The 24,587-nt window shown below is 53.0% G+C and overlaps 1 protein-coding gene across 2 annotated transcripts in view; it reads right to left on the minus strand.

Moving 5' to 3' along the window:
- Positions 1-54: 54 nt before the first annotated feature.
- Positions 55-24,587, minus strand: part of TRIM67 (tripartite motif containing 67) — a 44,854-nt gene continuing 20,321 nt past the window's right edge. Inside the window, exons 3-11 of one of the 2 annotated variants that reach the window (XM_059170477.1) lie at positions 19,501-19,596; positions 18,263-18,385; positions 17,176-17,286; positions 15,875-16,034; positions 13,688-13,833; positions 11,285-11,423; positions 9,651-9,954; positions 6,937-7,099; positions 55-5,936 (exon numbers count right to left, since the gene is read on the minus strand). In XM_059170477.1, coding sequence (XP_059026460.1) covers positions 5,871-5,936; positions 6,937-7,099; positions 9,651-9,954; positions 11,285-11,423; positions 13,688-13,833; positions 15,875-16,034; positions 17,176-17,286; positions 18,263-18,385; positions 19,501-19,596 — 1,308 coding nt within the window. In that variant the 3' untranslated portion in view covers positions 55-5,870. The remainder of the gene's footprint in view (positions 5,937-6,936; positions 7,100-9,650; positions 9,955-11,284; positions 11,424-13,687; positions 13,834-15,874; positions 16,035-17,175; positions 17,287-18,262; positions 18,386-19,500; positions 19,597-24,587) is intronic. The other variant, XM_059170479.1, reaches the window with a different exon arrangement.

The following is a 24,587-nucleotide window of genomic DNA, read 5'->3' on the forward strand; positions in this document are numbered from 1 at the left end:
ACCTGGTGGCTGAGCGCGGGTTACAGACTGTGCCTCGTCTTTCAGGTGTTGGCAGTGTCAAAAGAATTTATTTCAAATCTGCGTAAGACTGTGATAAAACTCAGGTTTTCCAAAAGGCAATACACAAAGTTCAACCGACCCCCAAAGACCAGAAAACACAGTGTTTGCAATTCAAAAAATACAAACGCTTGTGGGTATCAATACAAAAATTAGAAAAAAGTTGCTTTCCTCCCCACCCCTTCCCCCGCCTCCTCCCTCTCTCCCCCGGCCACTCCCTGTGTTTCCAGTGGGACATGAACATGAACCGGACCAAGAGCTGCCTCCAGATACCAACTCTCACGGGAAGTGGATGCGAGGGCGGGGAGCAGGGAGAAAACAGGTAAAGAAAGGCAGGCACGGGGATGTTCTCTGGGCAGTCAAAACAAGGACACAAAGTTTGTTACTTTTTAAAATTCCTTTGCCAACGTTAAACAAATCTCTCATGCTTAATACACAGTTTAGTGGGAAAGCAGCAATTCTACCTCATGCATTTAACATCTTCTGCCTTGCTCCCTCTGTGCGTCCTCTAGGTGCCGGGGAAGCTGGGAGCGAGGGACGCCCAGTCACCGGGTATGGGAGGAACTGGAAAGGTCCAGCTTGGCCCCACGCTGGGCTCTCACCCAGCAGACGCCAGTCATGTTCCCACTCCCACAGCCGCGGCGGTCACTTTTCAAACCCGAAGTCTGTTTCTGGGCTCTCCTCGGAGCCTGCCTGCCTGAGGGCCTGGCCTGATGAGCGGTGTCCACCTTGCCCGGGTCTTCCCCAGGACCGGGGTGGGCAGCCTGTTCCCTCCAGGAGCAGCACTCTGAGAGAATAGTGACGCCTCCAGACGAGACTCCCCTGTAAGGTCTCGACTCCCAAACCCTGGCTGAAGTCAGCCTCGTTCACTGAGAGAGCCTGGAGTCCCCCCTGCCCAGACCCCCTTAGCAGGTAGAACAAGGGGAGTCCCAGGGCCGGATGACCACCCAGCAGGGGCCTCCCGCCTTACTCTTAGACATTGGTTCTCAGAGCTGCTCCCCTGCCTGACATCTTGGGAGACAATGGAGTTACACAACGGGTTGGGGACACCTTAGATACTAGAACTTAAGGTGACCGAGGTGGCCGGAAAGGCAGGTTAACCTCTTTCCAGGTCTTATGTGGGCTTCTGCACTCAGATGCCTTTGGGACGAACAATGAGATGCTGATACACAGCCTGTTTACGGCACTTTATACAAAAAGTACCATTAAAACAGGCCTCACTGGCAATGGGAACATTTGGGGTGTTTTGTTGCTTTGTATGGTCATGTGAAGCCTATTTTACATGTCGAAATTTCCCCTCCTCAAGGCCAGGCAACAGTGTAATAAACACATGCTCCTGGTCCTACTAGGCTGGGATGGAAGACACTGTCTGTGGTCAGAGAACATTCTGAAAAGTCACCACACAGGCTTGATTCACTGAATGGGAACCATTAGCCTAGACTCAATAGATGAAAGACTATTATTTTTTTTCCTTTAAAAAGTGTTATTCTATAATCCTCACAATACATCAGAGGAGGTAGGTTAGTATGACTCGTTCCATTTTCGGGTGGGGATACAGAGGCACAGAAAGATTTAAGACATTTGCCCACACCCATGCCATGATTTTCCAGTCCATTCAAAGTTAAAGCCACCAGGATCCTGTTCTCTCCAGGGAGGACTGCCAAGGCATGCGATCCCTTGAACACGGCTTACTTGAGAAACAGAAGTGGAGATGTCCTGGAATCAGCGCAGACCTTAAATACCTTTTAAGGAGATTGGATTTGATTTTTAAAACCAGAGAAAGGCCACAAATCCATTAAGAATTTCCTGTTGCTTCTGGTCAAACGTGGCCAAGGAAAAAGAAGGTAACAAGTGTTTGCCTTCTAGGAGTGGGGCTGCGGAGCGGGGGGGCATCCGCAGGGAGTACGGAGTGAGACCTGACCCCTCGGCTTCTTTTTGCGGCTCACGCCATCTTCCCCACCTTCCCCTGCCGGCAGAATGCTGCAGCCCTCTGGCGCATCCTGGGCTTGGGGGTTAGGAGGAAGGCCCACAGCCCGGTGATACAGGCTTTCTGTCTAACACTGGCGTGAAGCCTCACCCATCACTCTACATGTGGACACAGGACAAACCAGTGGCTCTCAGCCCAGGATGTCCCACAGGGGACGGCTGGCAATGTCTGTAGACGCGTAGTCATCGCAGCAAACTTGGGAGGGGGGCGCTACTGGACTCTTGTGGGTGGAGGCCAAGGATGCAGTTAACCATCCTACAGCACACAGGACCGCCCACAGTAAGAGAGTTACCCACCCCAAAATGTCACTGACATCGAGGAACCCGGCATCATCGACGGGCCTTGTGACAGCGTTTCCCAGCATTACCATGCTGAATCCCGCCTTGCCCAGGGCTCTTCCCTACCCTCACTGCCTCACCATGAGCAGGAGGCCACGGGGTCGAACCTGCAACAGCTTTGTGTAAGAGCTGCCCACCCCTCTGCTGAAACACACCTTCAAGGGGTGTGGGGCGAGCCTTTCACTTGCAGTCAGAATTAAGGCTAAAATGCAAATATCCCCGGAGGATGACACACAGGACCTGCGTCGCCCTCGTCCTTTCCGGGGAGCGCTCTGGTGGGCAGAGAAAGGTGGGGCGTTCCTGGGTGCCCAGACCAAAGAGGACGGGCCTGTTCCCATCCCCAGGCTCACTCCCCAGCCTCCTCCCGTCAGCGGGCTACGGGGCACTTGACAGTGCTGTCACAACCATGGAGTTCATATATGGCTGAGGATTCAGCCTAGAACTATATACAGTTTTAGAGCTTTTAGGTCATTTGCTTTGTGGGTCAGGATTACTGATGTCCACTTTAATTAGAATCATTATTTTCCTAAACAGGACAGAGAGGGGGAGGCAGGGTTGTATGTGCTGTCTTACATTGCTTACATTGCTTTGAATTGGGAGCTAGGATGCTATGCAGTGACTAGCTATGGGGACACTTTTTAAAAAGGATTAGTTCTAGAAGGGAAGGCATACACTTCGACCAAACTTGCTCACCAGCAAAGAACAAACCGCAGAACTATGTTCGCCATTATTTACAATGCAGCGGAACTTGACCATCTAAGTTACTCTGAACTCCTTTCTCACCGAAACTGCTCAACGACAAACACCAAGTTATCCCTTGGCCAGCCAACAAACAAGCATCGTCCTGATATAATTTCATGTACAAAAATGCCACCACGTTCATTGTAAAGGGACAGGGAATTCGATGGCAGATAAGAAACCCATGACTGGTCATCTCGACTCCACATACCAGGGGCCTCCTGGGAGGGTGACATAAAGCCCCGAGCTGTTGATGATTCATTCTTCGTTTTGCTGGCCGCTCAAATACACAGGTGTGTGGCATGGACCTGCCTTCTCTCTTCGGTCCGTTCTTGTCCCTGAAAGGTGTATTGTGCTGAGGACAGGAGAGGTGGCTGTAGGACAGCCTGACAGGGGGCCTGGCATCGGCCGTATTGCTGCTGCGCTCCTGGAGGAGTTGGCAAAGGTAGCAAGGTGCCTGCTCTGGGCCCTCACAGGAGTGAGGGATTCTGGAAGCTTCCCTCTGGAAAACCACCTTTTATATCCCAAAGAGACCCCCTGCCATTGTGGGACTTTCCCTTCTCCTTGTTCCTATCTCCCTCTGACCGAGGCGCTGGCTGTCCTGAGCGTGGTACCAAGTCCAGCTGACTGACCTGGAGCAGCTCCTCTCCAATGAGGCAGAGCCGGGGCCAGCTTCGGGCACTCTGGATGCTCCCCAGCCTCACACTGGGACCCTGCTACGGAGAGCCACCACCGTCTTCCCAGCCACACTCACTCCTGATGTCACTCCCAGGGCACTGGTGGTTCTTCTCCCACAGCCGATATGTCTGGGCCCATCAGCCAAGCTTCATCAGCCCCAGGAAGGCCATGGCTCCTCTGTGTCCTCCAATCCTCTCCGTCTTCCAAGCTGAGTCCACCCGGAGCTATGGCTAAGGAGCGAACCAAAGGCAAGTGGAAGCAAAGAGGAGAGAGGCAGTTGCCGGGAGGACAGGCGGTAGCCTGGGGTCCTGGAGGGACATCCCCAGCGGGGGGATCTGGCAGAGCTCCGGGACAGGACAAGGAGTGCCTCCGTGCACCCAAGGAACCACGTAGCAGGCAGAGAATGAAGAGGCAGGACCTCAGCATCCCTGGCAGGTGGCTACCAGGACCGGACACGGAGGCTGAGACAGCACCAGGCAGCTCCTGAAGACGCCGGTGGCTGGCCTAGCCAGCCACACCTGCCCGCAAGGCGGAGACAAGGCAGGCTTGCAGTCCAAGGGCGTGGGCTCTGAGGTAGGATTGTCGGATCTGCTGCTAGGGGCAGGGTCTACACAGCATCGGCCGGGGAGACTCAGAAAGCAAGGGCAGCGTCTCAACAAGCAGGTAGAACCGAGTCAACACAGTTGCTGCCGGTTTACGGGCTGAGTTTTATAAAAATCCGAACAAGTGGACAAAATAAAATGCTTGATAAAATAGATTCTTTTAAAAAGGAGACAGAACGTTTCACTACCAGATGGAAAGTGGAGTGGCAGGAGACAAGGAGGAAAAGAAGAGGACAGGAAGGTGCTCTAGGGACAGGAGCAAGGCAGGCTCCAGAGCCCCAAAAGCGAGCTCTCTTTCCCAGAAACACAAATCACTCCTGCGCGTCTCCTGGGACAAGGTCTGTGTTCCCAGCAAGGAGGCCCCACCTCGGCCTCTAGAGATCTGGACACCCAAGCTCCTCCCGGGAGACTGAGGGGCGAGGAACTCTGCTGATATTCTTCGAGGAACTGCCCCCCTCCCCCGCCAGAGCAGAACCACGCCTGCCCCTGGGGCCACCTCCTGCTTCCAGGATAACAGTAGGGCGGGTCTCCAAGCAAGGGGCGGCGGCTCTAAGCGGCTTCCCCAGGGCCTCCCACCTTTCCTGCTCTGAGTCCGGGAGGGGGGAGGGGGGACCCCCTGTCTGGAAGAGAGCAACTCAGACAGGCTTGCAGTTCCAGAAAGAGCCACCAGGTGACGACTCCTCACATTATCATTCCGATGTCCGTGTTTTCCTTTGTGTTTAAGAACGAACAACCGAGTGAATGAATCTTAGCAAACTACGTGCGTGGTGTGTGTGTGCGCATGCGTGCGAGAGAGAGAGAGAGAGAGAGAGAGAGAGAGAGAGAGACTGGTTGATTAATGAAGGACCAAAGAAAACCATTTTAAAAGGTTCTCAGCAGTTCAGTGGGAGTGGTGAAGGTCCAAATCAGTGCCCCTTTCTATTGACCTTGGATGAGGTTTGCAAGGGCATAACCAAGTGGAACCTCCAGGACCTACAAGCAAAAGGATCACATTTCCTGGCGAAGGTGAGAACCTGTAGCCTCGGGACTGAGTGGTGTCCCGGTGAAGGTTCAACGCTTGGAGCATAGGAATCCAAACTGTCTTCCTGCCTCCTGCTCTCGGGGTGCCGGTCTGCCCTCCTGGTGCCTCCTTCCCCCAAAAGACAAGCTTTGAAAACAGATGGCAGGAAACATGAGAAAGGTCCTTCTTTGGGAGTATTTGCAACGTCCAGGAGATATGATAGGGACACATACCCACGTTCACCATCAACCAGTGGTTACTTTCGCAAGTGGCCAGTTTAACCAGTCGCCCCAACAAGCATGGCTTGCAGACCTCTTCTGCATCTCCCAAAGAAAACTTTTCTCTAAGTTACTCAGTGGCTGCTGGGGCTGCACCTGTGACATGATCGTCCTACCCTTGTGGGTTCTTTGAACGTAGTGAGGGGTGGGGGGGCTCTTCCCAGATGCCGGTGAGCAGTTGGAGCTGGGAGGCTAGTTGCCGGACAGCTTGGGCCGCCCCAGGTTTGTCGGCACTTCCAGTCCCGTGTGCAGAGTGACCTGAAAAAGAAGGCGGGCTGAGTGAGGGTGGGGGAGGCCACCATGAGAACCCCTCACAGAGCACAGTGGGTGGCCACAGGCAGCATCCCAAGGGCTTCTCTCTCTCTTGTGGGCTACACTGTTTGCTGTGTGGCTCAATTTCACTCCTGCAGTGTCCACCAGTTTGCCCCAAGGAGCTGGTTTGTGCCCGGACAGCCCATTTTGTCCTGGCAGCCAGGAGCCCAGACAAGGCCGAGGCTCTGTTGCAGCAGGCGTATGGCCCTCGCGGTTATGTATTTGTTTCTGCTTTCTTTCCGTGGCCCCCGTGCCTTTTGGGCACCTGTTCTATTAACCAGGTGGGAGGACAGCCCACGTTTCAGGCTGCCTCAAAGCCCTCCCGTGAGCAAGCAGGGGTACAAATCAATCCATCAGTGATGGACGCAGCCCTGTCAGTACTCAGAGCCAGTGGGCACCACAAAGCAGGACCCCCGCGGGAGGAGGGCTCTGCCAGAGGCCAAGGGTGCTACCTCCACTTTACTCTCCCCCCGACACACACCCATCCAGGCTCCCATTCTGTCTCTATCCTTTTGCGGCCTCCTGAGCCCTCCCTGGGGACGGCCCAGCCCTGAGATCTAAAAGGACATCTTTCTTGCCTACTTCATATGGGAGCCAGAGGGAGCAGAGAAGGGCGAGAGGGAGCAGAAGGAAACTCACAGCCCCTCGGAAAAGTCTCTTCCAGCCCACTTGTGTGTTTTTCCTCTCAGGGGAGAGCCTCGCCCGGAAGGCCCAGCACACACCTGGCCACCGGCTTAGAGCCTCTGCTTATTTCAAGTGAGTAAGTGAGACTTGATCACGCCGGAGAGACCGTCTCCAGGGAAGGTGGGCTGAGGGGAGGTGGCTCTCTGCCCGGGCACACGACAGTCAGCTGCCTTACAGCCCACGTCGTCCAAGTGCCCTCTGGAAGCCCCCGAGCCCCGAGGGGAGCCACCAGATGGGCTCCTGCCTCGAGGATACACAGTACCTGCACGTTACGGTTGAGGCTGAGGGCCGGCATGAAGACCCCCTCCACGTGGCTGAAGGCGGTGGGGCCTTGCTGCTGCCCGTTGATGAAGAAGGTCAGAGTGTGCTTATTCAGGTCCAGGAGCACGCCAACAGTGGCCCCCTTGCACACGCCACCTTCCGTCCTGGGAAGAGAAGCCCCAGGAAGCCCCATCACCAACCACACCCAGCTTGGGATGGAGGTGATGGCTCTGAGTCACTTAAAGGATGCTCGGAATATCCTCCCCGACACACAGCCCCCCTGGCCATGCAGGGAGCTCTTCTTCTGGGCTATGAGACTTTTCCTGAAGCGCACTCACCAGTTAAGGGCCACACAGGAAGGCCTTACCCCTCATGTTTGCTTCCTTACCCTGGGGGAACCAGCTTATTCTGTCCTGTTTACCCTCACAGTCCCTGAGACTTGAACCCCCAGGGAGTTTTCGGGTTTTGATGAGCAGGTCCCACTTAGAAACCTGGAGTGGGGAAGGAAGGCTCCTTTATCTGCCAAGGAAAGGAACGAACTTGGTGCCCTAGACAGCTTTAACCCATGAGAAGTTGAGAGCCACAAAGAGACAGACAGCCAGGCCTCCAGGAGATTTCAGAAGGTCCATGGGGCTTCAGCTCATCTCAGAAACGGCCCAGACACCTGCGACCAAGTCCCCTGTTGGAGTCGCCATCCTGTGGGCGCCAGCGGTGGAGCCTGAGGCTAAGTTGTGACCCTCTGATAAGCATCCCTGATCCCACATTTGGCCACGGTGGGAGTTCACGTCCGCTCTGCGAGAAGCATCGGTGAGCTGCACTGTGCTGCGGGGGCCCTGGCCGACCTGCCTCCTCTCCGTGTTAGAAGCAGGTCCACCAGACACCCTTCCCTCATTTGAGGGCTGAGGTCTCTACCCCCAGCTCAGAGGCTCCACGCTGACAAAAAAACCCATTTTTACCCTCTTCCTGATGGGGCACAAGTTCACCAGCGGCAGGCAGGGCAGAGAGCAAGGTCATGAGGAAGGTCGTGGGAAAAACCTGGGGCGCTGACTGGAAAAGGGCTTCCCAAGAGGGCAGGTTCCCCCAGGGTGTGCTGAGCCCAGGGTGGAGAAAAGGAACTGGAGCCGGCCCCTGGTGCTATTCAGACACTGACCACCGGGTGGCGGTAGAGACTGGTCCGAGGCTCTGCCCTGGGGCGGTGCAGGGCTCCGCTATAGCAACCCCCTACCCAGGGTCCCACCTGCTCCCCAACCCCAGAGAGAAGCGGAGGCGGGACTCTGGCGGGGCTCTGACAGCGCCTCAAGGTAGTGCTGTGACTTGGGACACTTGTTTAACCCAAACCCTTCCTAGAATCTGTAAAAGGACTTTTGTATACTGGTGAGAACTGAATGAGATACTGTAAGCCTCAGGCGCCATGTATACAAATGGCTAACAGACACATGAAAAAAGTTCATTGACACTAGCCATGAGATTCAAACCAAAACCACAGGGAGGTACCACCTTACGCCAGTTAGAATGGCCAAAATTAACAAGGCAAGAAGCAACATGTGTTGGAGGGGATGTGGAGAAAGGGGAATTCTATTACACTGTTGGTGGGAATGCAAGTTGGTGCAGCCGCTTTGGAGAACAGTGTGGAGATTCCTCAGGAAATTAAAAATAGAACTTCCCTATGACCCCGCAATTACACTCCTGGGTATTTACCCCGAAGATACAGATGTAGTGAAAAGAAGGGCCATCTGTTCCCCAGTGTTCATAGCAGCAATGGCCACAGATGCCAAACTGTGGAAAGAAACAAGATGCCCTTCAATGGACGAATGGATAAGGAAGATGTGGTCCATATACACTATGGAGTATTATGCCTCCATCAGAAAGGATGAATACCCAACTTTTGTAGCAACATGGACGGGACTGGAGGAGATTATGCTGAGTGAAATAAGTCAAGCAGAGAGTCAATTATCATATGGTTTCACTTACTTGTGGAGCATAAGGAATAACATGGAGGACATTAGGAGAAGGGAAGGAGAAGTGAGTTGGGGGAAATCGGAGAGGAAGATGAACCATGAGAGACTGTGGACTCTGAGAAACAAACTGAGGGTTTTGGAGGGGCGGTGGGTGGGAGGTTGGGTGAGCCTGGTGGTGGGTATTAAGGAGGGCACGTATTGCACGGAGCACCGAGTGTGGTGCATAAACAATCTTGAACACTGAATAAATAAAATAAAATAAAAAGTGCTTCCTGTTATTCCTCCCGTGGGCAGTGTATCTGGGCCCTGTTTGGTTTAAGCAGGTAGAGACAGAGCTGGGGGGTCTGGACCCGGCCCCTCTGTGGTTTGTGAATAGGCAGCTGGCTAATGGCACCTGCTCCCGTTGCAGAGACCTGGTCACAGCCTCGAGGGCGCCGGCTGCGCGGGGACTTGGGCCCCAGATAACAGTGCATAAAGGAAAGGGGAGCAGAACTGGGAAGGGAAGGACAGCCTAGGGGCCTGGCAAAACCTGGTTGTGGGGTTTGCTGAGTGTCCCATAAAGCCACGTGCCCTGGGGCTGCTCTAGTCTCTGCGGCAGGCTCTGCAGGCAAACACTCACTTCCACAGGGACACTGGACGGCCAAGTAGCTGCAACACCTCTCCCCTCCGACCTCCCGCCGATGCCTGACCTCGGGGATGGCTGCAGGGACGCACTGCTGGCAGGGCCCTCGCCCCTGCATGCCCCACCACGGCGCACCTGTTGGTGTGGGAGTTGCAGTGCATGAACCAGCTGCGGTTGTTGTCCACGTACATAGCCCAGGCCTTGTCGTCCTTGCCCAGCATCATGTCCTTGACCACGCTGGCCCGGGCCACCCCGAATGCGGGGTCCGGGTGGTTGTCGTACCGGTCCACGTGCAGCTCCCAGTAGTGCACGCCCTTGGAGAAAGCTGCCGTACCCAGCACCACCCGGTCGTCGTAGCTGCTACACGTGGCCGTCTGGTTGTCATTGGATAAAATGATGTCCCGGTGCCCAGAGTTGGGGTCAAAGGTGAACCAGGCCACTGGAGAGGAGGGAAGCAGAGTCAGGGATGGAAATCTCTAGCAGTCTCTACCCTGGGCTCAGAGAAAGCCTCATTTGCATCTCTCAGAAAGTTGGCATCCTGTGTTGAATGTTCTTCCCTGTAGGAGTAACACCTGGGCACACATGTACACACACACACACACACACATACACTCTCTCTCTGTCTCTCTCTCTCTCAGATCTGTGTTCATCCAGCGTCTCAATCCCATGAGCCCAACCTTGCCAAGGAATGCAGACATTCGGGCGTCAGAGCCCAGACCTAAATGCATCTTGTGCAGTCCGGGTCTTGGACACTGTTCCCTTATGCTCCACACGGTTTTAAGTTAAAGACGGTGGGTGTGGGATATGACATCCAGACAAGTGAAGCGATGTAACCAAAGTCACCAAGCTCCATCTTCCTGTTCCGCAGCCCATCGAGTGGCCTCCTCCATTCTCCAAGCCCTCAAACTGGGGGAAATGAGGCACTTGCTCTAAGATTACGACCACAGTGCGTGGGGCAAGAACCGCTGCTCTCCAGGCTAGGGGGCCCCCGAGGGCAGAGAGCTGGTGACCTCTTCATGATTTCTAAAATGAGCCTGCGGGCTGCACCACTTTCAGAAAAGCATCTCCAGTTGTGCCTTTGACGAGAGCATCTGCTGCTGCCCTCTCTCCCCTCCGTCCTTGGGAGACTAACCAGGCGTGTCACATTTCCCTCAGGGCACCCAGAGGATACGCTGGGATACACGATGACAATAAACAGGACTGGCACCATGCCAGGACACTGCAGCTGAAGCTGGGGCATGTCTGGGTGAGTGGGAAGGACGCTTTTTGGAACATGTTCTTTATTTAAGTCATCACTCCCTGCTAAGGACTCAGATGACCAAAATCCCGTGAATGCCCATGCGCTCTCGTTGCCAGAGACCTGAAAGGTTGCGGCGAGGTGTGTAAAGCCTCAGATCTGGGCTCTCACACTAGGTATTCAAGGGATCATCATGCCCAGGGACCAGTGGCCTTTTCTCCAGGACCGCTTACCCATTCTCAGCCCCTGGATCACCCTGAGCTTCTCAGTTGCTTGTTCCCCTTCCCAGTCCAGCAAGTGGGGTGAAGAACCGGCTCTTTTTTGGTGGCTTGTCGGGGGAGGGGACGTGCAGGCAAGGGGCCACAGTGAGCAGGGCAGGGATGGAGCCAGAGGAGACACACACTTCCGCTGCTACATTCCCTCCATCCCTCCATTCCTCTGTCCTACGCAGCTGAGTGTTCCCACCTGTTCTCCTTCTGAAGCTTGTCCCCAGTGCCTGAATCTGGTCCTACCCTGAGCCCTGAGTGCTTACCATCAGACGTCTGCAGGACGACAGTTTTACTGTAAGGCCCGACGCCAGAGGAGTTGAACGCCTTGACCCTGGCGTTGTAGGTGCTGTTGAAATGCAGACCGTCGATGGTGCACAGGGTCTCTTTGCCAACATACACTTCCTAAAAGACAGCCAAGAGTACTCAGGAGATGCCTCGGTTAGTGGGAACATTTCTCTTAGCGACAAAGAGCTAGTGCCCCCACAGAGCTCTTGAATCAGAGGAATTTGGATGAGGGCTGCAGGGTCGCAGACCGTGTCCAAGTTGAGCACAGAGTCTGACCCCTGGCCGGCCAGCCCCTCTGCCTGTGTGGAGCGGAGGTGTGAGGGGGTCCTAGGGAGGCAGGGAGGGACAGCGGGTCTGCAGCCAGCCGGCATGGTGCCTGAGGATGTCCTGGCCCTGTTGAGGCTAGCCAGTCAGACAGGACTCCCCAAGGGGGTGGAGGTACAGAAACCTCACTTCCTCCTTGGTTGGAGCAAGAGAAGATTTTTGGGTTTTTCTGGGAATTTAAGCTAGGAAACATGTGCTAGGCATCTAACTAGACTAAATCACCAATATTTTTAGAAGAAGGGTCAGTACATTCAATGGGAAGAAGCGGACAGCAGAAGCGTGTGAACAAGCACAGGTGGGTTCAAGTTGATTTGGACTGAAAGGGGCATTGCACGCCCCCTCCCCCTCTTTTGCCACCCCTCCCCCCAGAACTGCGTTGCTCACAGCCTCCTGAGAGGGTGACACATTTCTGAACGGGACCCCAAAGAGCCTTCAGTAGGGACTTACTTTGTTCCCCATTCACTTCAAACTCACCTTTGTCCACCTAACTTCCCCCAATGCACAGCCTGGCCCTCCTCCTGTGCCACTGTTTCTACTTTGTCTGAACATATTTCCTATCTGATTGTTTAGGGGGTTGGCGCTCCCTTTGTTATTCCAACTTATTAATAATAATCGCTGTATGCAATGCTCTGTATCAGGCATTTTAATCCTCACACAATCCTTGAAAGGTGTTATTGGTTTTTTTAAATATTTTATATATGAGGAGACATAGACAAGGTAGGAAACCTGCCCAGCATCAGAGTGAACCACTGTGGAAGCCAGGGTTCAAGTCCAGGCCTATCTGCATTCAAAGCCAACACTCTCCCTCCTATAACGTGTGACTCCTCATCAATTCTAGCCCCTGTATCTAGCTTTCGTTATTGGTCATGTCTCACAGCAGAGAGGCCATCAGTATTTGTGGCTGCTTCTTTGCACAGCCTAAAACAGTCTTCTCTTCCCATTTCAGAAACAGGGGCTCTTTTCCCTATTTCCGGTCTAGGAGCTCTTTCCGGTCTTTGCTCCTTTGCACAGCCAGACCTCTGAGGTTCTGAGCCCAGTGAGTGATCTGCTGCCATTCCTTGCTGACCCGACCTCTGTTCCTCTCTTCCCTAAAATGCCCAGAGCCACAGGGGACCCAACAATTCCCAAGGGAATGCTGTAGTTCTTTCCCCAAGTCTTATGTTCTTGTAGGCGACCTTTCAAACAAACAAACAAACAAACAAAATGAAACAACAAATGCTTAAATTCCTTTGAGAGAAACAAAAGGAGTATTGGTCTTCGGCAAGACTTGTTAGATGGCACAGCTCCCCAGGACAGAACAACTATGGTGGTGGCACTGGTTTGCTCTAGTGTGTCTTAGTGTCCTCAGAAGGAAAAGGGGCAACTCTCAGAAGACTCAGAGTTTGTGCTCCCTGGTCTCCTGCCCACAAAGCACCTTGGCAGTGACCTGAGCTTCACTGTGTGAAATCTCAAGGTAGAGCTCTATTAGGGGTTCTGGGCTGGGGTCTCTACCAGATGGGGGAGTAGACCATCTCCGGCTCACAAAGAGCCTTTATTAACCCCATGATATTTCATCACAGGGAACATGAGCATAGGTCATTCCAACCCAACCACCGTTTACCAAGTGTCTGTCTGTACACGCAGAGCACTTCGCCAGGTAGAACAATCCACGAGGCAGACAGAGCAGGGAGTCACAGGAAATTGAGGGAGTGGGGACCTGCGCGAATGGGGATATCTGGGAGGACATGGAATAACAGGTAGGACTACACTGGTGGGGTGAACTGGGAAGTTAATCCGCGCAGGTGACAGCTTCTCTGAGCTCCTCCTTGGCCTCAGACCTGTGTCAGTCTTCACAGGAAAGCTGTCCTAAATTTTTTGTGGCTGCCACCTCTGCCTGCGGGGGCTGCCCAGACCTAGCCCTTGTTGGAATGGCACCAGCTCCCAAGGGTCCAGACCCACCAGCCCTCTGCTTTTGGGCCAGTGCCCTCTGGGGGCAGCATTGGAGTTGAGGGCAGCCCCACAGGCTAGTCCAGAGACCTCAGAGTTAGGAACCCTCCAAACAAGCAGCAGGGCCTCACCCGGAACTGGCCCCCGTCGCCGTCGTCCAGCTCCAGGATGTAGCCGTCCACAGGGCTGTGGGTGAAGGGTGGCATCCTCCAGGCCAGCGTGACGCTGTTGTTGTGGGTACAGCACTTCTCTAGCTGTAGCAGGGGGCTGGGCGGCACTGTGACAGGAACCACTGGTTCAGTGCCCAGATCCCTCGCAGGGCACTGGACACTTGTGTCGACTCTCCTCCCCCAAGGCAGCAGCCCCCAGGCCTCAGAAAGAATGGTGGCCACCCTGCGGTCCCTCCCAACCTCTCGTAGGCACACCTCAGCCCCGGGAGTCTCTGTCTCAAAGCTGGTGGGGGCGAGGGCAAGCACAGGTGACTGGTGACCGCATATTCCCAGCGTGTCCTGGAGTCGGGTTGGGGGATGGGAAAGGCATGGTAGAGGCCTCTGCGCCTCTGTGTCTGGAGCCCTAAGGAAGGGCTGACCTCTTCCCCATGTGCCCACTGAGAACCCCTGGTTTTGATTCTCAGATCCACAAGGGACCCACGAGGGATTCCCACAGACCCAAGTTCCACATGTCCCCGCATGCCTCCTGGCCACGCAAAGGCCTGTGTGGACCCTCTCTGTGGGGCCAACGGGCGGCTTATACTGCAGCTTGGGAAGGTGCCCTTGTGGTGGGGGGGCATGCAGAATTTGAAGACACATTTAAACATCTGGCCCAGAGACACATTTAAACGTTAAAGGCCCAGGGATCCAGATGCGGGAGGGAGAGGCAACCTGGAGTAGCCAACAGCCAACCCCTGGAATTAGGGATGTGAATCAAATGTATCCTAAGTTCCATCATGGTAAGATTGGGAGAAAGTGTTTATATTCTAGCTTTGTTCAGGCTCAAGAGATTTTAGAGATAAATCCAGTTCACACCGACAGCTGCCAAAGGGAAAATCACAACACCGGATTTCTAAACACCAGAGATTTCGGTTTGGCTCCTGTGATTTGGACCGTCTTCCAAGTGGCACTGGTAGTTTAGCTGGGTGCAGCCCTGTCTTGTTTACAGACTTGGTCTCAGGGCTGGCTGAGAGGAGCCAACTCCCCGGGCCTCAGTTTACAAGCATGGAGGGGTCCTCTCTCCGTCCTAGGCTCTGCTGTTGCCTCTCCCAGTTCCCGTGTGAACCCACCACCCAATCCCAGAGCAGCATCTGAGCATCTGAGCGGCTCCAAGTCTCCTCCTTTCACACCACCCTTTCCAGGCCACCCCTTCTTCTGCCGCACCTCCCTACACTCTGCCAGGCTCCCCGTTCCTCCGTACAACATCCCATTCGCAGGCGGCATTTCCAAACTTTGCCTGAGGTGCAAACCGAGTGTGGGAGTGGGCACGGAGATGTGCAAGACACTTGTATCGTCCTTAGTGTAAAAATGGCCCCATATTTTGCAGGTAAGGATTTCCTGACCTCATAGATTCTGTGGGAGCGGCACCCTGTCCTTTGATATTTTGGTTTTAAAAAACCAAACAGCTTTATGGCCTCTCTGGAATGTACCTTTGATGTCCCCGGAGAGAGAGCCTTTGGAATAGGACTCTGGCTTTGGTTCTGGCCATTACTTGCTAATCTTGCAACATGGTGCAAGTCACACAATATTTGACCCTTGGCCTGTGTCTCCCATGGCTCTCCTCCACCTCCTAGCACCCTCCGTCTTACTCATTCTGCTCTCACCTCTGACCTTTCTGCTCTTCTTGGAACCCAGAAAACGGACTCCTGCCTCAGGACCTTTGCATTTGCCATCCCTCTGCCATCTGGAATATTCTTCTCCTGTACTGCGTCTCTCTCCATTGGACATTGTATGATATATTTGGGTACTGTCTATTTCCTTTTCTAGAATATCAGCTCAATCTTACGAAGGAGTTTGTTGACTTGTCCAAAGCTGTGTCCTACACCTAGAATAGCGACTGACACATGGCACACTCACTAAGTGTCTGAATAAATAACGAATCCTCTTTTACAAATGGGAAAACTGAGGCTCAGACTGGGGTGCTCCCCACCCTAGGCCACCCAGCTAGTGGGTGGCTGAGCTGGGACTTGAACCTGGGCCTGTGACTTTGGCATCCCCTCCCCTCCCCCTCTGCTCCCTCTGCCTGTCACCAGTGACACTGAGCTGCCCCTCAGAGTGGATGCCTCTTCTGAAAGAAGCGTGGCCTGAACTGGGCCAACCACGGCTCACCCCTACATTTCATCTGGATGAAGTCCAGCTGGTGGATGGCCTGCAGCAGCGGCTCGCTGTCCAAGGTCAAGTCGAACTCCGCAGACACTTTTGGCTCGAGGGCACCTTTGACCCACTGCTCCTGAGACACCTGGACACGCTTGATCAGAGCATCTGAGATCTTGAAGGGGAGCACAGAGTGTAGGGTTTTGATTTGCAAAGGAAAAATCATGCAGTAAGTGGTGGGAAAGGAGGAGGGGCTTGGTGTCTGTGGCTTGGGGACAGGGAAGGGGCTGCGCTGGCCATGGGCTCTCAGGCCACAGTGGAGAAGATAGGATCCCTGCCAGCATGACACTGGGCAAATAAAAATGCACTGTTACCATTTGAATCGTATTCTGAAAAAGCGATCATCGACATGTGAAGAAGAACTTGCTGTTGAAAGATATCAGGCCAAGCCGTTTTGAGAAGCCAATGATACTTTTTTTTAAATATGCAAAAGCCTTCTTCACTGTACTGCTTTTGTTAGATCTAGTACTTTGCAAAGTGAAACATAAAAGTGATTTGTTCCAGGGTCTGAAGGAAGTGCTTCCTATAGCCCCAGAATGTTGAAGCTCATTCTCCACAGAATGTTCTCTCCAAGCTGCTCTGTTTCAAAGTCCCCATCAAGCCCCCAGCTCTGCTCTCCTCTGCTGGAAAGTCCTGCTCATTCTGACACTTGCACGTGCCCCTGAGGAGCCATGATCCTGTGTGCCCTTTCTGGGGATTAGCCAAAGGGATTCATCATTTTCCCCGCAGACAGAGGACTGAGCCACCATCTGAATCACTGTCATGTTCTTGAGAGATGCTCGTGGCCCTGAGTCAGCCTGGCTGTTGGGGGGATGCCGCAGCAAGGCTGCATGGGCTCTGTGGGCAGTGGCCATCCGTCTACATCTGCCCATTGAGATAACGGGCCATGAGGATTCTGCTAACTCACTTCCTCCATTACAGTCTTTCCAGCTTGTCTGGCAAAGACTGTCCTCTCCCATTTGTGGGGAAAATGTTGAGCAGGGGTCTCTGGAAGCCAAAGCATAAACTCATAACATTCTGGCCCTAGAAATGATGACATCTGACTCCCTCTTTTAACAACGACCCAGAACCATGGTCACGGCTAGTGAGAGTCAGAGCCAAGATGAGAACCTGGGTCTTCCGGAATCTCTGAGCAAAGGAGTATCTGCTCAATTCACTGGAAGGGATTCTCCCCAAACTTCAGCTAGTTTGGGGAGTGGTGGCAGACCTGGAGGTGGGAAGCCAAGCCTGTCTCTGTTCTCCGAGCCCAGCCTCACCTGCAGGAAGCCGGAGGGGTCGTTCTCCTTGATCACCTCCAGGCAGTACTCCATCAGCCCCGTCGACTGGCGCAGCTTCAAAGTGCAGTGGTTGATCTGGTCCCAGACCATCTGCGATGAAAAGGACCCCCAGTAATCATTTCTTCAGAGGAGGAAGAGCCAGGCTGTAGTGGGGGTTGGAGAAGTCGCACGGAGAAAGCCCTGGGAGAGGGGACCACCTTGTGTCCTCTCCTCTGGGTGCTGGCTCCTGAGCTCCATGGGCCCTCTCTCATGGGGGATAAATGGACTCACTTCCCAACAAGCTGACCCAATGCCCAACAGAATGAACTCTGTTCCTGAGCTCTGGATAGCCGAGAAAGTACACAGTCTGAAACTGCCTGTGGAACCAGTGACCAACTTCTTGTCTTTCTTCTCTCTTGTTGATGGTCATGGATAATTGGATCGGTTCAGCTGCTTCACTTGAACACACAGACCATCCCCAACACTCCTTCCTTCTTTCCTTGAAGTATTGTTTCCTAATTCATTTGGGAAATATCTACAAAATAGGTTGAACACCCCCCCCCCGCCAAGACAATGAAGCAGTCCTCCAACGATGCAGAGTGTTCGTGAACCTGCTCACACCAGGAGCCCAGTGTCTTGTGAGGGGGACACTGGTCATATTATTACTGCTCGTTACTGAGGGTGTGAGATATTAGAGAGGGCCTGAAGAAGATGGCAGAGCTGATGACCTGAGCAAAGCATGGCCTCGCCACCATCACTGGTCCCTTCTGCTCTACAAGGTGAGAAGCAGAGTCCCTTAGACAAACAACAGGACCTCAGAGAAGATGAGAGAGGGTACTTCTGACCTGAGCAGGAGTCAGGGCACCCGAATGCAGCTTTGCAGGGAGAGCATGGCTTTGGGGAAAGTCACGTGAGTGTGAGCAGGTGCGGGGTCAGCTTGTTCATTCCCTCTTCGCCTCATTCATTCATTCGTTCATTCATCCATTCTTTCACTCACCTAATACTGACCCAGCACCTACTGAGTGCATCCGCACGTGCGGTGCAGAGGCTGTGAGGAGGGCCAGGTTGTCATCACCCAGGTACCTACCTTCAGCTTGTGCTCCCTCTCTTTGGTGACCTTGGTGAGCAGCTTGGCTTTCTGCCGAGTTAAAGCGTCGACCAGAGCGTCACATTGAGCAACCAGGCAGGCTTCATAGTCCAGTCCATTCTCCTGGGGGAGGCAGAGAGCTTTAGGGAGAAGACACGCAGAATTGTGCCCAGAGCGAGACACAGAGAAGTATTTCAGAGAAGTTCTTGGCAGAGACATCTGTAACATTATTACACTGGAAACAATGTTAATGTGAGTCAGGGCAGGGGTACTACGAATCTTGGCACATAGTTCAAACCTTGTTCATTGGAGCCGTGCAAAATGTTCATGAAAGACTGGAAAGGGGAAAAAGGGAGGCTGTAAGTGAAGTACAGCACAATTCCACACCGTGTGCACGCACACATACGGCACAATTCCACACCGCTTGCACGCACACGTACGGCACAATTCCACACTGCTTGCACGCACATGTGTGTCAGTCACGAGGAACCTATCAAAAGCATGAAGCAGTCACCTACGGTGAGGAGATGATGGTGAACTACTCCTTAGTCCTGTCTATTGTTCTCTACGTTCCAAAATTTGTACAATATATACTTTCGCTTTCTGTAATCGGAAGACGGGAAAACGACCCCCAATACAGAGCTCTGGCTGCAGGATCTGTCTCCGTCTTAGGATCCTTCGGGGTCTCTGAGACCAGCACAGATTCTGACCTCGCGCGGTGACCTGCACTGCGGCTCTCACTCCCCGCACCCCACAGTGTGGCTGTGTTGGCACATACGGCCTTTAGAGAGCTGCTTAAACTAAAAGGCAGTCACGAGTGTGGACCTAATCTAAGATTAAGAACGCAGTGCCCTGGGTCTCCCCTCTCCGTGCAAACAAAGAAATACCTTCCGAGTTCCTCAAAGCTGTGAACAGGCCCTCCACGCATGCGCACTCACGTACCGCAGGCGCATGCGCATCCACATAGAGCGCACGCATGCGCACTCTTGCCCACGGGCCGCTGTGGCCGGGGACGGTGCTTGCGTGACCTGTGCTCGGCTCCATGTGTGACCCAGCGTGGGTGCTCCGCACACGCACGGATTTCGTAAGAGACACAGCAATATTTTGCGGCTACGCGGTAGGACAGTTAAACCCTCTATGTTCCTCACCGACCACATGCTCGCCGCAGGGACCGTCCCTTCCCACTTGCCGCCTGCGTCCTGCCCTGCCCGCCCGGCCTGGGGCTGGGCTCGGCTCACCTGGATCTGCTGCAGGATGTTCTTCAGCTGGACCAGAAACTCTTTTGCTTCCTTCGCCTTATCCGAAACCCCGTTTAAGGCCTGGGACAGTTGGGCCTAAAAAGATACCACGTGTTGAAAAGGAGAGTGAGGGGTGGCGCTTCCGGCGAAACTTGCGCATGGGCGAGGGGCCGGGGCAGCCCGAGGGGCCGGGGCCACCCGCGAGCCCGCGTTCCTCGTGCGGGTGGAGAGGCTCCTGAGTCGTGGCCCTAAACACTGCTTATTCCTCCGGCAACGGTGGACACATGTGACTGACCCACCCTCTCCTGTCTGGACCCCAGAGCTGCAGGGAGGTATGGAGCGTTCGGCTCGTCGGTTGAGGCTGGCCGGCCTGCCGTAGACGTTCGCGGAACCGGGACGGCAAGGCACACTGAGCCTCTCCTTCCGTGGCCGTTCTGTGTCTCGTCGGTCGGACCTGGGGCGGTTGTGTAAGGACATCCCAGGTCCCAGGCTACCCCACCGCTATTCAGTCGCCTTTTTGCCTGGGGTGGGGGTGGGCAGGGAAGAAGCCTGAAGGCCCTAGAAATGGGCTGGAGCCATCTGCCCTGGGAACCCTAAGGCCTCGTCTAGAAGTGGGAAACCGGCTCTGCGGCAGTCCCCTTATCACCTTTGGGACCCCTCACCTCACAGAGAGGGGTGTGGACAGATGGGGCCCAGAGGTGGAACTGCCAGCCCAGATGCAATCTTTTTTTTTTTTTTTTTTTTTAAAGATTATTTCTTTATTTGACAGAGAGAGTGAGAGAGAGACACAGCGAGAGAGAACACAAGCAGGGGGAGGGGGAGTGAGAGGCGGAGAAGCAGCCTTTCTTCGGAGGGAGGAGCCTGAAGCTGGGATCATGACCAGAGCCAAAGGCAGATGCTTAATGACTGAGCCACCCAGATGAAATGTAAGGCCTTTAGCATCAGGCTTCTTTTTAACAAAATGCACACACATACACCATCGAATTTGCCTTCAAACCTAGCTGTCACAGAGACTGATGACCTTGATTGTTAAGCATATTAACCACGAGTCACATTGTTCTGATTAAAAAGCTAAAGATGGGCAGAAAGGCCAGGGTCATATCTTTGCACCTCCCTTGCTTTCTTGAGGTCTTTGCTCAAATGTCACCTGATCAGCGAGGCCTTTCCTGATGATCCTATAAAAAAGCTTTTTTCCTTTGCTGTGGTTTGTTCTTCATAACGTTCATCACCCCTCCACACAGCTTTGTTTACTGGCTGTCTCCCCTCACTCGAATGTAAGCCCCTTAGCACAGGGAACTTGCCTGGTTTGCTCACATCTAGAAGGAGCCCTTGGTGCATGGTATCATTGCGTGGATACTTGTGGAATGAATCAATGAACAGGATCTTTAGACCATACCAAGATCCTCCAAGTGTGGTTTCTGGACCAGCAGCCTCAGGGGCACCTGTCACCTGGGGTTTGTTTGAAATGCAACTTCTCTGGCCCCATCCCCGGGCTTGCTGATCAGAAACTGGAAGGGAAGGGCCATGATCCTGTCTTTTATGAAACCCTCAAAGGGGATCTAATGTACTTTGAGGTCCACTGAACTGTACAGACAGCCTGCCTGAGCATCTCTGAGGACTAGTCAGTGAGGCCATGGAGTGGAGGAGATGACTCAGGGAGACATGTGGAAAGAGAAGCAGGGGGCCTCAGATGTAGGGACCACCAACACTCAAGGTGAGGTCAAGGTGAGGTTTGGGCTCAGTCCTGCTCGGAGGAGCTTCTGCATTCTCCACTGCCTTCCCCATCCCTACCCCTGCCCCAAGTGGCTTAGGCTCCTCCCCCCACGGCTCACCCAGGGTATGCCCTTTTCTTTCTTTCTTTCCTTTTTTTAGTTTAAATTTTAGGTAGTGAACAGAGAGTGCAATATTGTTTTTTGGAGTAAAATTCGGTGATTCCTCGTTTACGTACAACACCCAGTGCTCATCACAATACACACCCTCCTTAATCCCCATCCTGAGTGTGTGCCCTTCTCTGCTGCAAGGATTGATGCACAGAGATGAGCCAATGAGACTTACAGGGATGAGAAAAGAGTTCTGTCCGCTCTGTCCAATTCGGCAGCTGGCAGCCCCCAGCTATGGGTGGTACTGAGCACTGAAAGGCCACGAATGTAACTGAGGAGCCTCATTTTACATTTTATTTAGTGCAAGCTTCAAGCCCCCCAGGTGGCCCCTCACTACTGTTCTGGACCAGCCAGGTCTCTCCACCCGGCCTGGGAGGGGCACAGGTCCCAGGACGACTCAGCTCATTCCCAGATAGCTGCACCCACAAAGGAGACAGAGAAGTCAGCATCATTCATGGGCCCCCATAGGATCTTTAACAGGGATTTTATTTATTTTCTATTTTATTTATTTATTTATTTATTTTAAAGATTTTATTTATTTGACAGAGATCATAAGTAGGCAGAGAGGCAGGCAGAGAGAAGAGGAAGCAGGCTTCCTGCTGAGCAGAGTCCTGTGATGCCAGGACCCTGGGATCATGACCTGAGCTGAAGGCAGAGATATTAATCAACTGAGCCACCCAGGCACCCCTATTTTTTATTTTTAAATTTTTAAAGATTTTATTTATTTATTTGACAGAGAGACACAGCAAGAGAGGGAACACAAACACAGGGAGTGGGAGAGGGAGAAGCAGGCTTCCCACCAAGCAGGGAGCCTGATGTGGGTCTCAGTCCCAGGACCCTGGGATCACGACCTGAACCATGGGTGGATGCTTAATGACTGAGCCACTCAGGTGCCCCTATTTTTTTATTTTTTAGAAAAAATTTATTTATGTACTTGAGAGAGAGAGAAAGAGATTGCATGAGAGTGGGCGGAGGGGCAGAGGGAGAGGTACTCTCCAGCATACTCCCCACTGAACGCAGAGCCAGATGAGGGCATCAGTCTCCTGACTCTGAGACCATGACCTGAGCTGGAATCAAGAGTTGGACCCTTAACCGACTGAGCCACCCAGGCGCCCCAACAACAAGTCTTTTTAATTGAAGTTTATCAGTGTCTAGAAAAGCGTAGCACTTCCTTCCCCGTTCCAGTCTCCCAAAGCGTGGGGCCCACAGGGGCTTCACCAGCTCCTTCCCCAGGGAGGGGCCCATCTCCCGTGAACCAATATAGTCCTTGATGCTGGGGAGCTTGTCTTTTGTCTTTGTCTTTTGTCTAGCCAGTGGTGCCACCACAAAGTTGGGGCTCAGAAAATGCTCATTGGCTGATTAAGAAAAGCAGAGTGATGGCCTGATAGGAGGTACATGCTAACGTAGGACAGGCCCTGCCAGCTCCGTCATTACTGCTCTCACCCTTTGCCAGTGAGAAGCCCTGAGAGGCTGCCTCAGTGAGGGCTGTCCACCCTCCAGCTGGCCCTTGGCACCAGCTCCACTCTGTCCCTGCTCTGGCCAGCCAGTGCCAGCCTCCCAGCAGCCTAACCCACCGCAGGGCCCGTCCACCTGCTTCCTCCTTGGCAAGTAGACCAAGGAGCCTGGCAGGGAGCCCAAGAACAGAGTGGTTTTGAAGGACACCAGTGACCTCAGGCCAGTATCCAGCTCAAAAGGGAATAATCTCACAGCCCATAGACACTGCTGCCAGGCCCACCAGCCTTGCTGTCTTATCTTTCCTGCCCTTTTTTCTCAATGTCCTCTGGAGGGGCTACCTGAGCGCAAACCGGCCCAGGGCCCAGTAGTGTGGAAGAACCTCTGATGACAATATGAGTGCCAGGGTCAGGGGTGGGCATTAGGGGATGCCCTATAAGCACACACTTGTACTTGTCTTGACCCTGATTGTTCCATGTGTGAAATGGGCACAAGTCACCTCTATACCTCTACTTCTGCAGGGGACAGCGTTATGGAAGCTGGACCTGGGTGTTCTAGTGGAAAAAGAGCAAAGGTTTTTGGGGTGAATGTGGAGATCATTTCTTAAGAGGCAAGTGGTTTATTTGTTGGCTGTGTATTAAGGATTTACAACATATTGTATTTTGTTTCCTTTTTTTGTTTTTTTAAGACGTGCTTCTCCTTTTCCATGGGGACTGTTTGGAGTACTAGTAGTGGACACTGAAAATTGTCCCTTTCTGGTCTGAGAGAAGAGCCTGTGGTCTGAGAAATGAGAATGGATTGTGTTGTCTCTTCATATGGGGACTATACCAAACTCTTGAAAAGAGAGGAAATACCTGGACAGAAGATGAGTGTTTTTTATGACTGAATGGATTTGGAAAGTATTTTAATTCCAGGATGGTTAACAGCCAATGTTCTATTAGTTTTAGGTGTACAATATAGTGATTCATGGCTGAATGGGTTTTCTTTCTTTTTTTTTAAGTAAGCTCCATGCTCGGTGTGGAGCCCAATGTGGGGCTCAAACTCACAACTCTGAGACCAAGACTTGAGTTGAAATCAAGAGTCGGAAAGCCAACTGACAGAGCCACCCATGTACCCCATGATTGAATGGTTTTAATCTGAATTGAAAAGTTGCATTTTATCCTATTCTTTTAAGGTTAGAATTACATTCCTGAAAAGCCTGTGCATACAGACAGCTTAATATAAGCATTTCCTAGCTGGGTCAGAGCAATAGCCTGTCTGGCCCAGCATCACATCTTAAGCAGCAGTTCTCCAAGGAGCAGCTTCTGGGAACACAGGGCCCACGTCTTCCATTCTGGATGGTGGCACAGGGCCTTATAACGCACAAGGCACAAGGACTCTGGGCTAGTATGGTTCAAATCCTGGCTCTGTCACTGGGTAGCTGGGTCATCTTCATCTCTTTGTTCTACACTGTCCTCCCCTGTAAGATCGGAAGGATGGTCGTAACACCTCCCTCCAAAGATGTCTCATGATTATGCTTTGTAATGTAACCCAAGCATTTCCGAAATCCTCTTTAATTGTTCAACCTGGGCCTATTATATATGAATTGTTGCTGACTGAAGGTTTGTGTTCCCCCAGAATCCATATGTTGAGGCCTAAGCCCCCAATGTGACAATATCTGGACATGGGCCTTTGGGAAGTAACTAGGTCATGAGTTGGAGCTCCCATGATGGCATTCATGTTCTCAGAGGGACAGACAGGAGAAATCTTACTCCC

Source organism: Mustela lutreola, chromosome 4 (genome assembly GCF_030435805.1).
Source record: "Mustela lutreola isolate mMusLut2 chromosome 4, mMusLut2.pri, whole genome shotgun sequence".
Taxonomy (NCBI): domain Eukaryota; kingdom Metazoa; phylum Chordata; class Mammalia; order Carnivora; family Mustelidae; genus Mustela; species Mustela lutreola.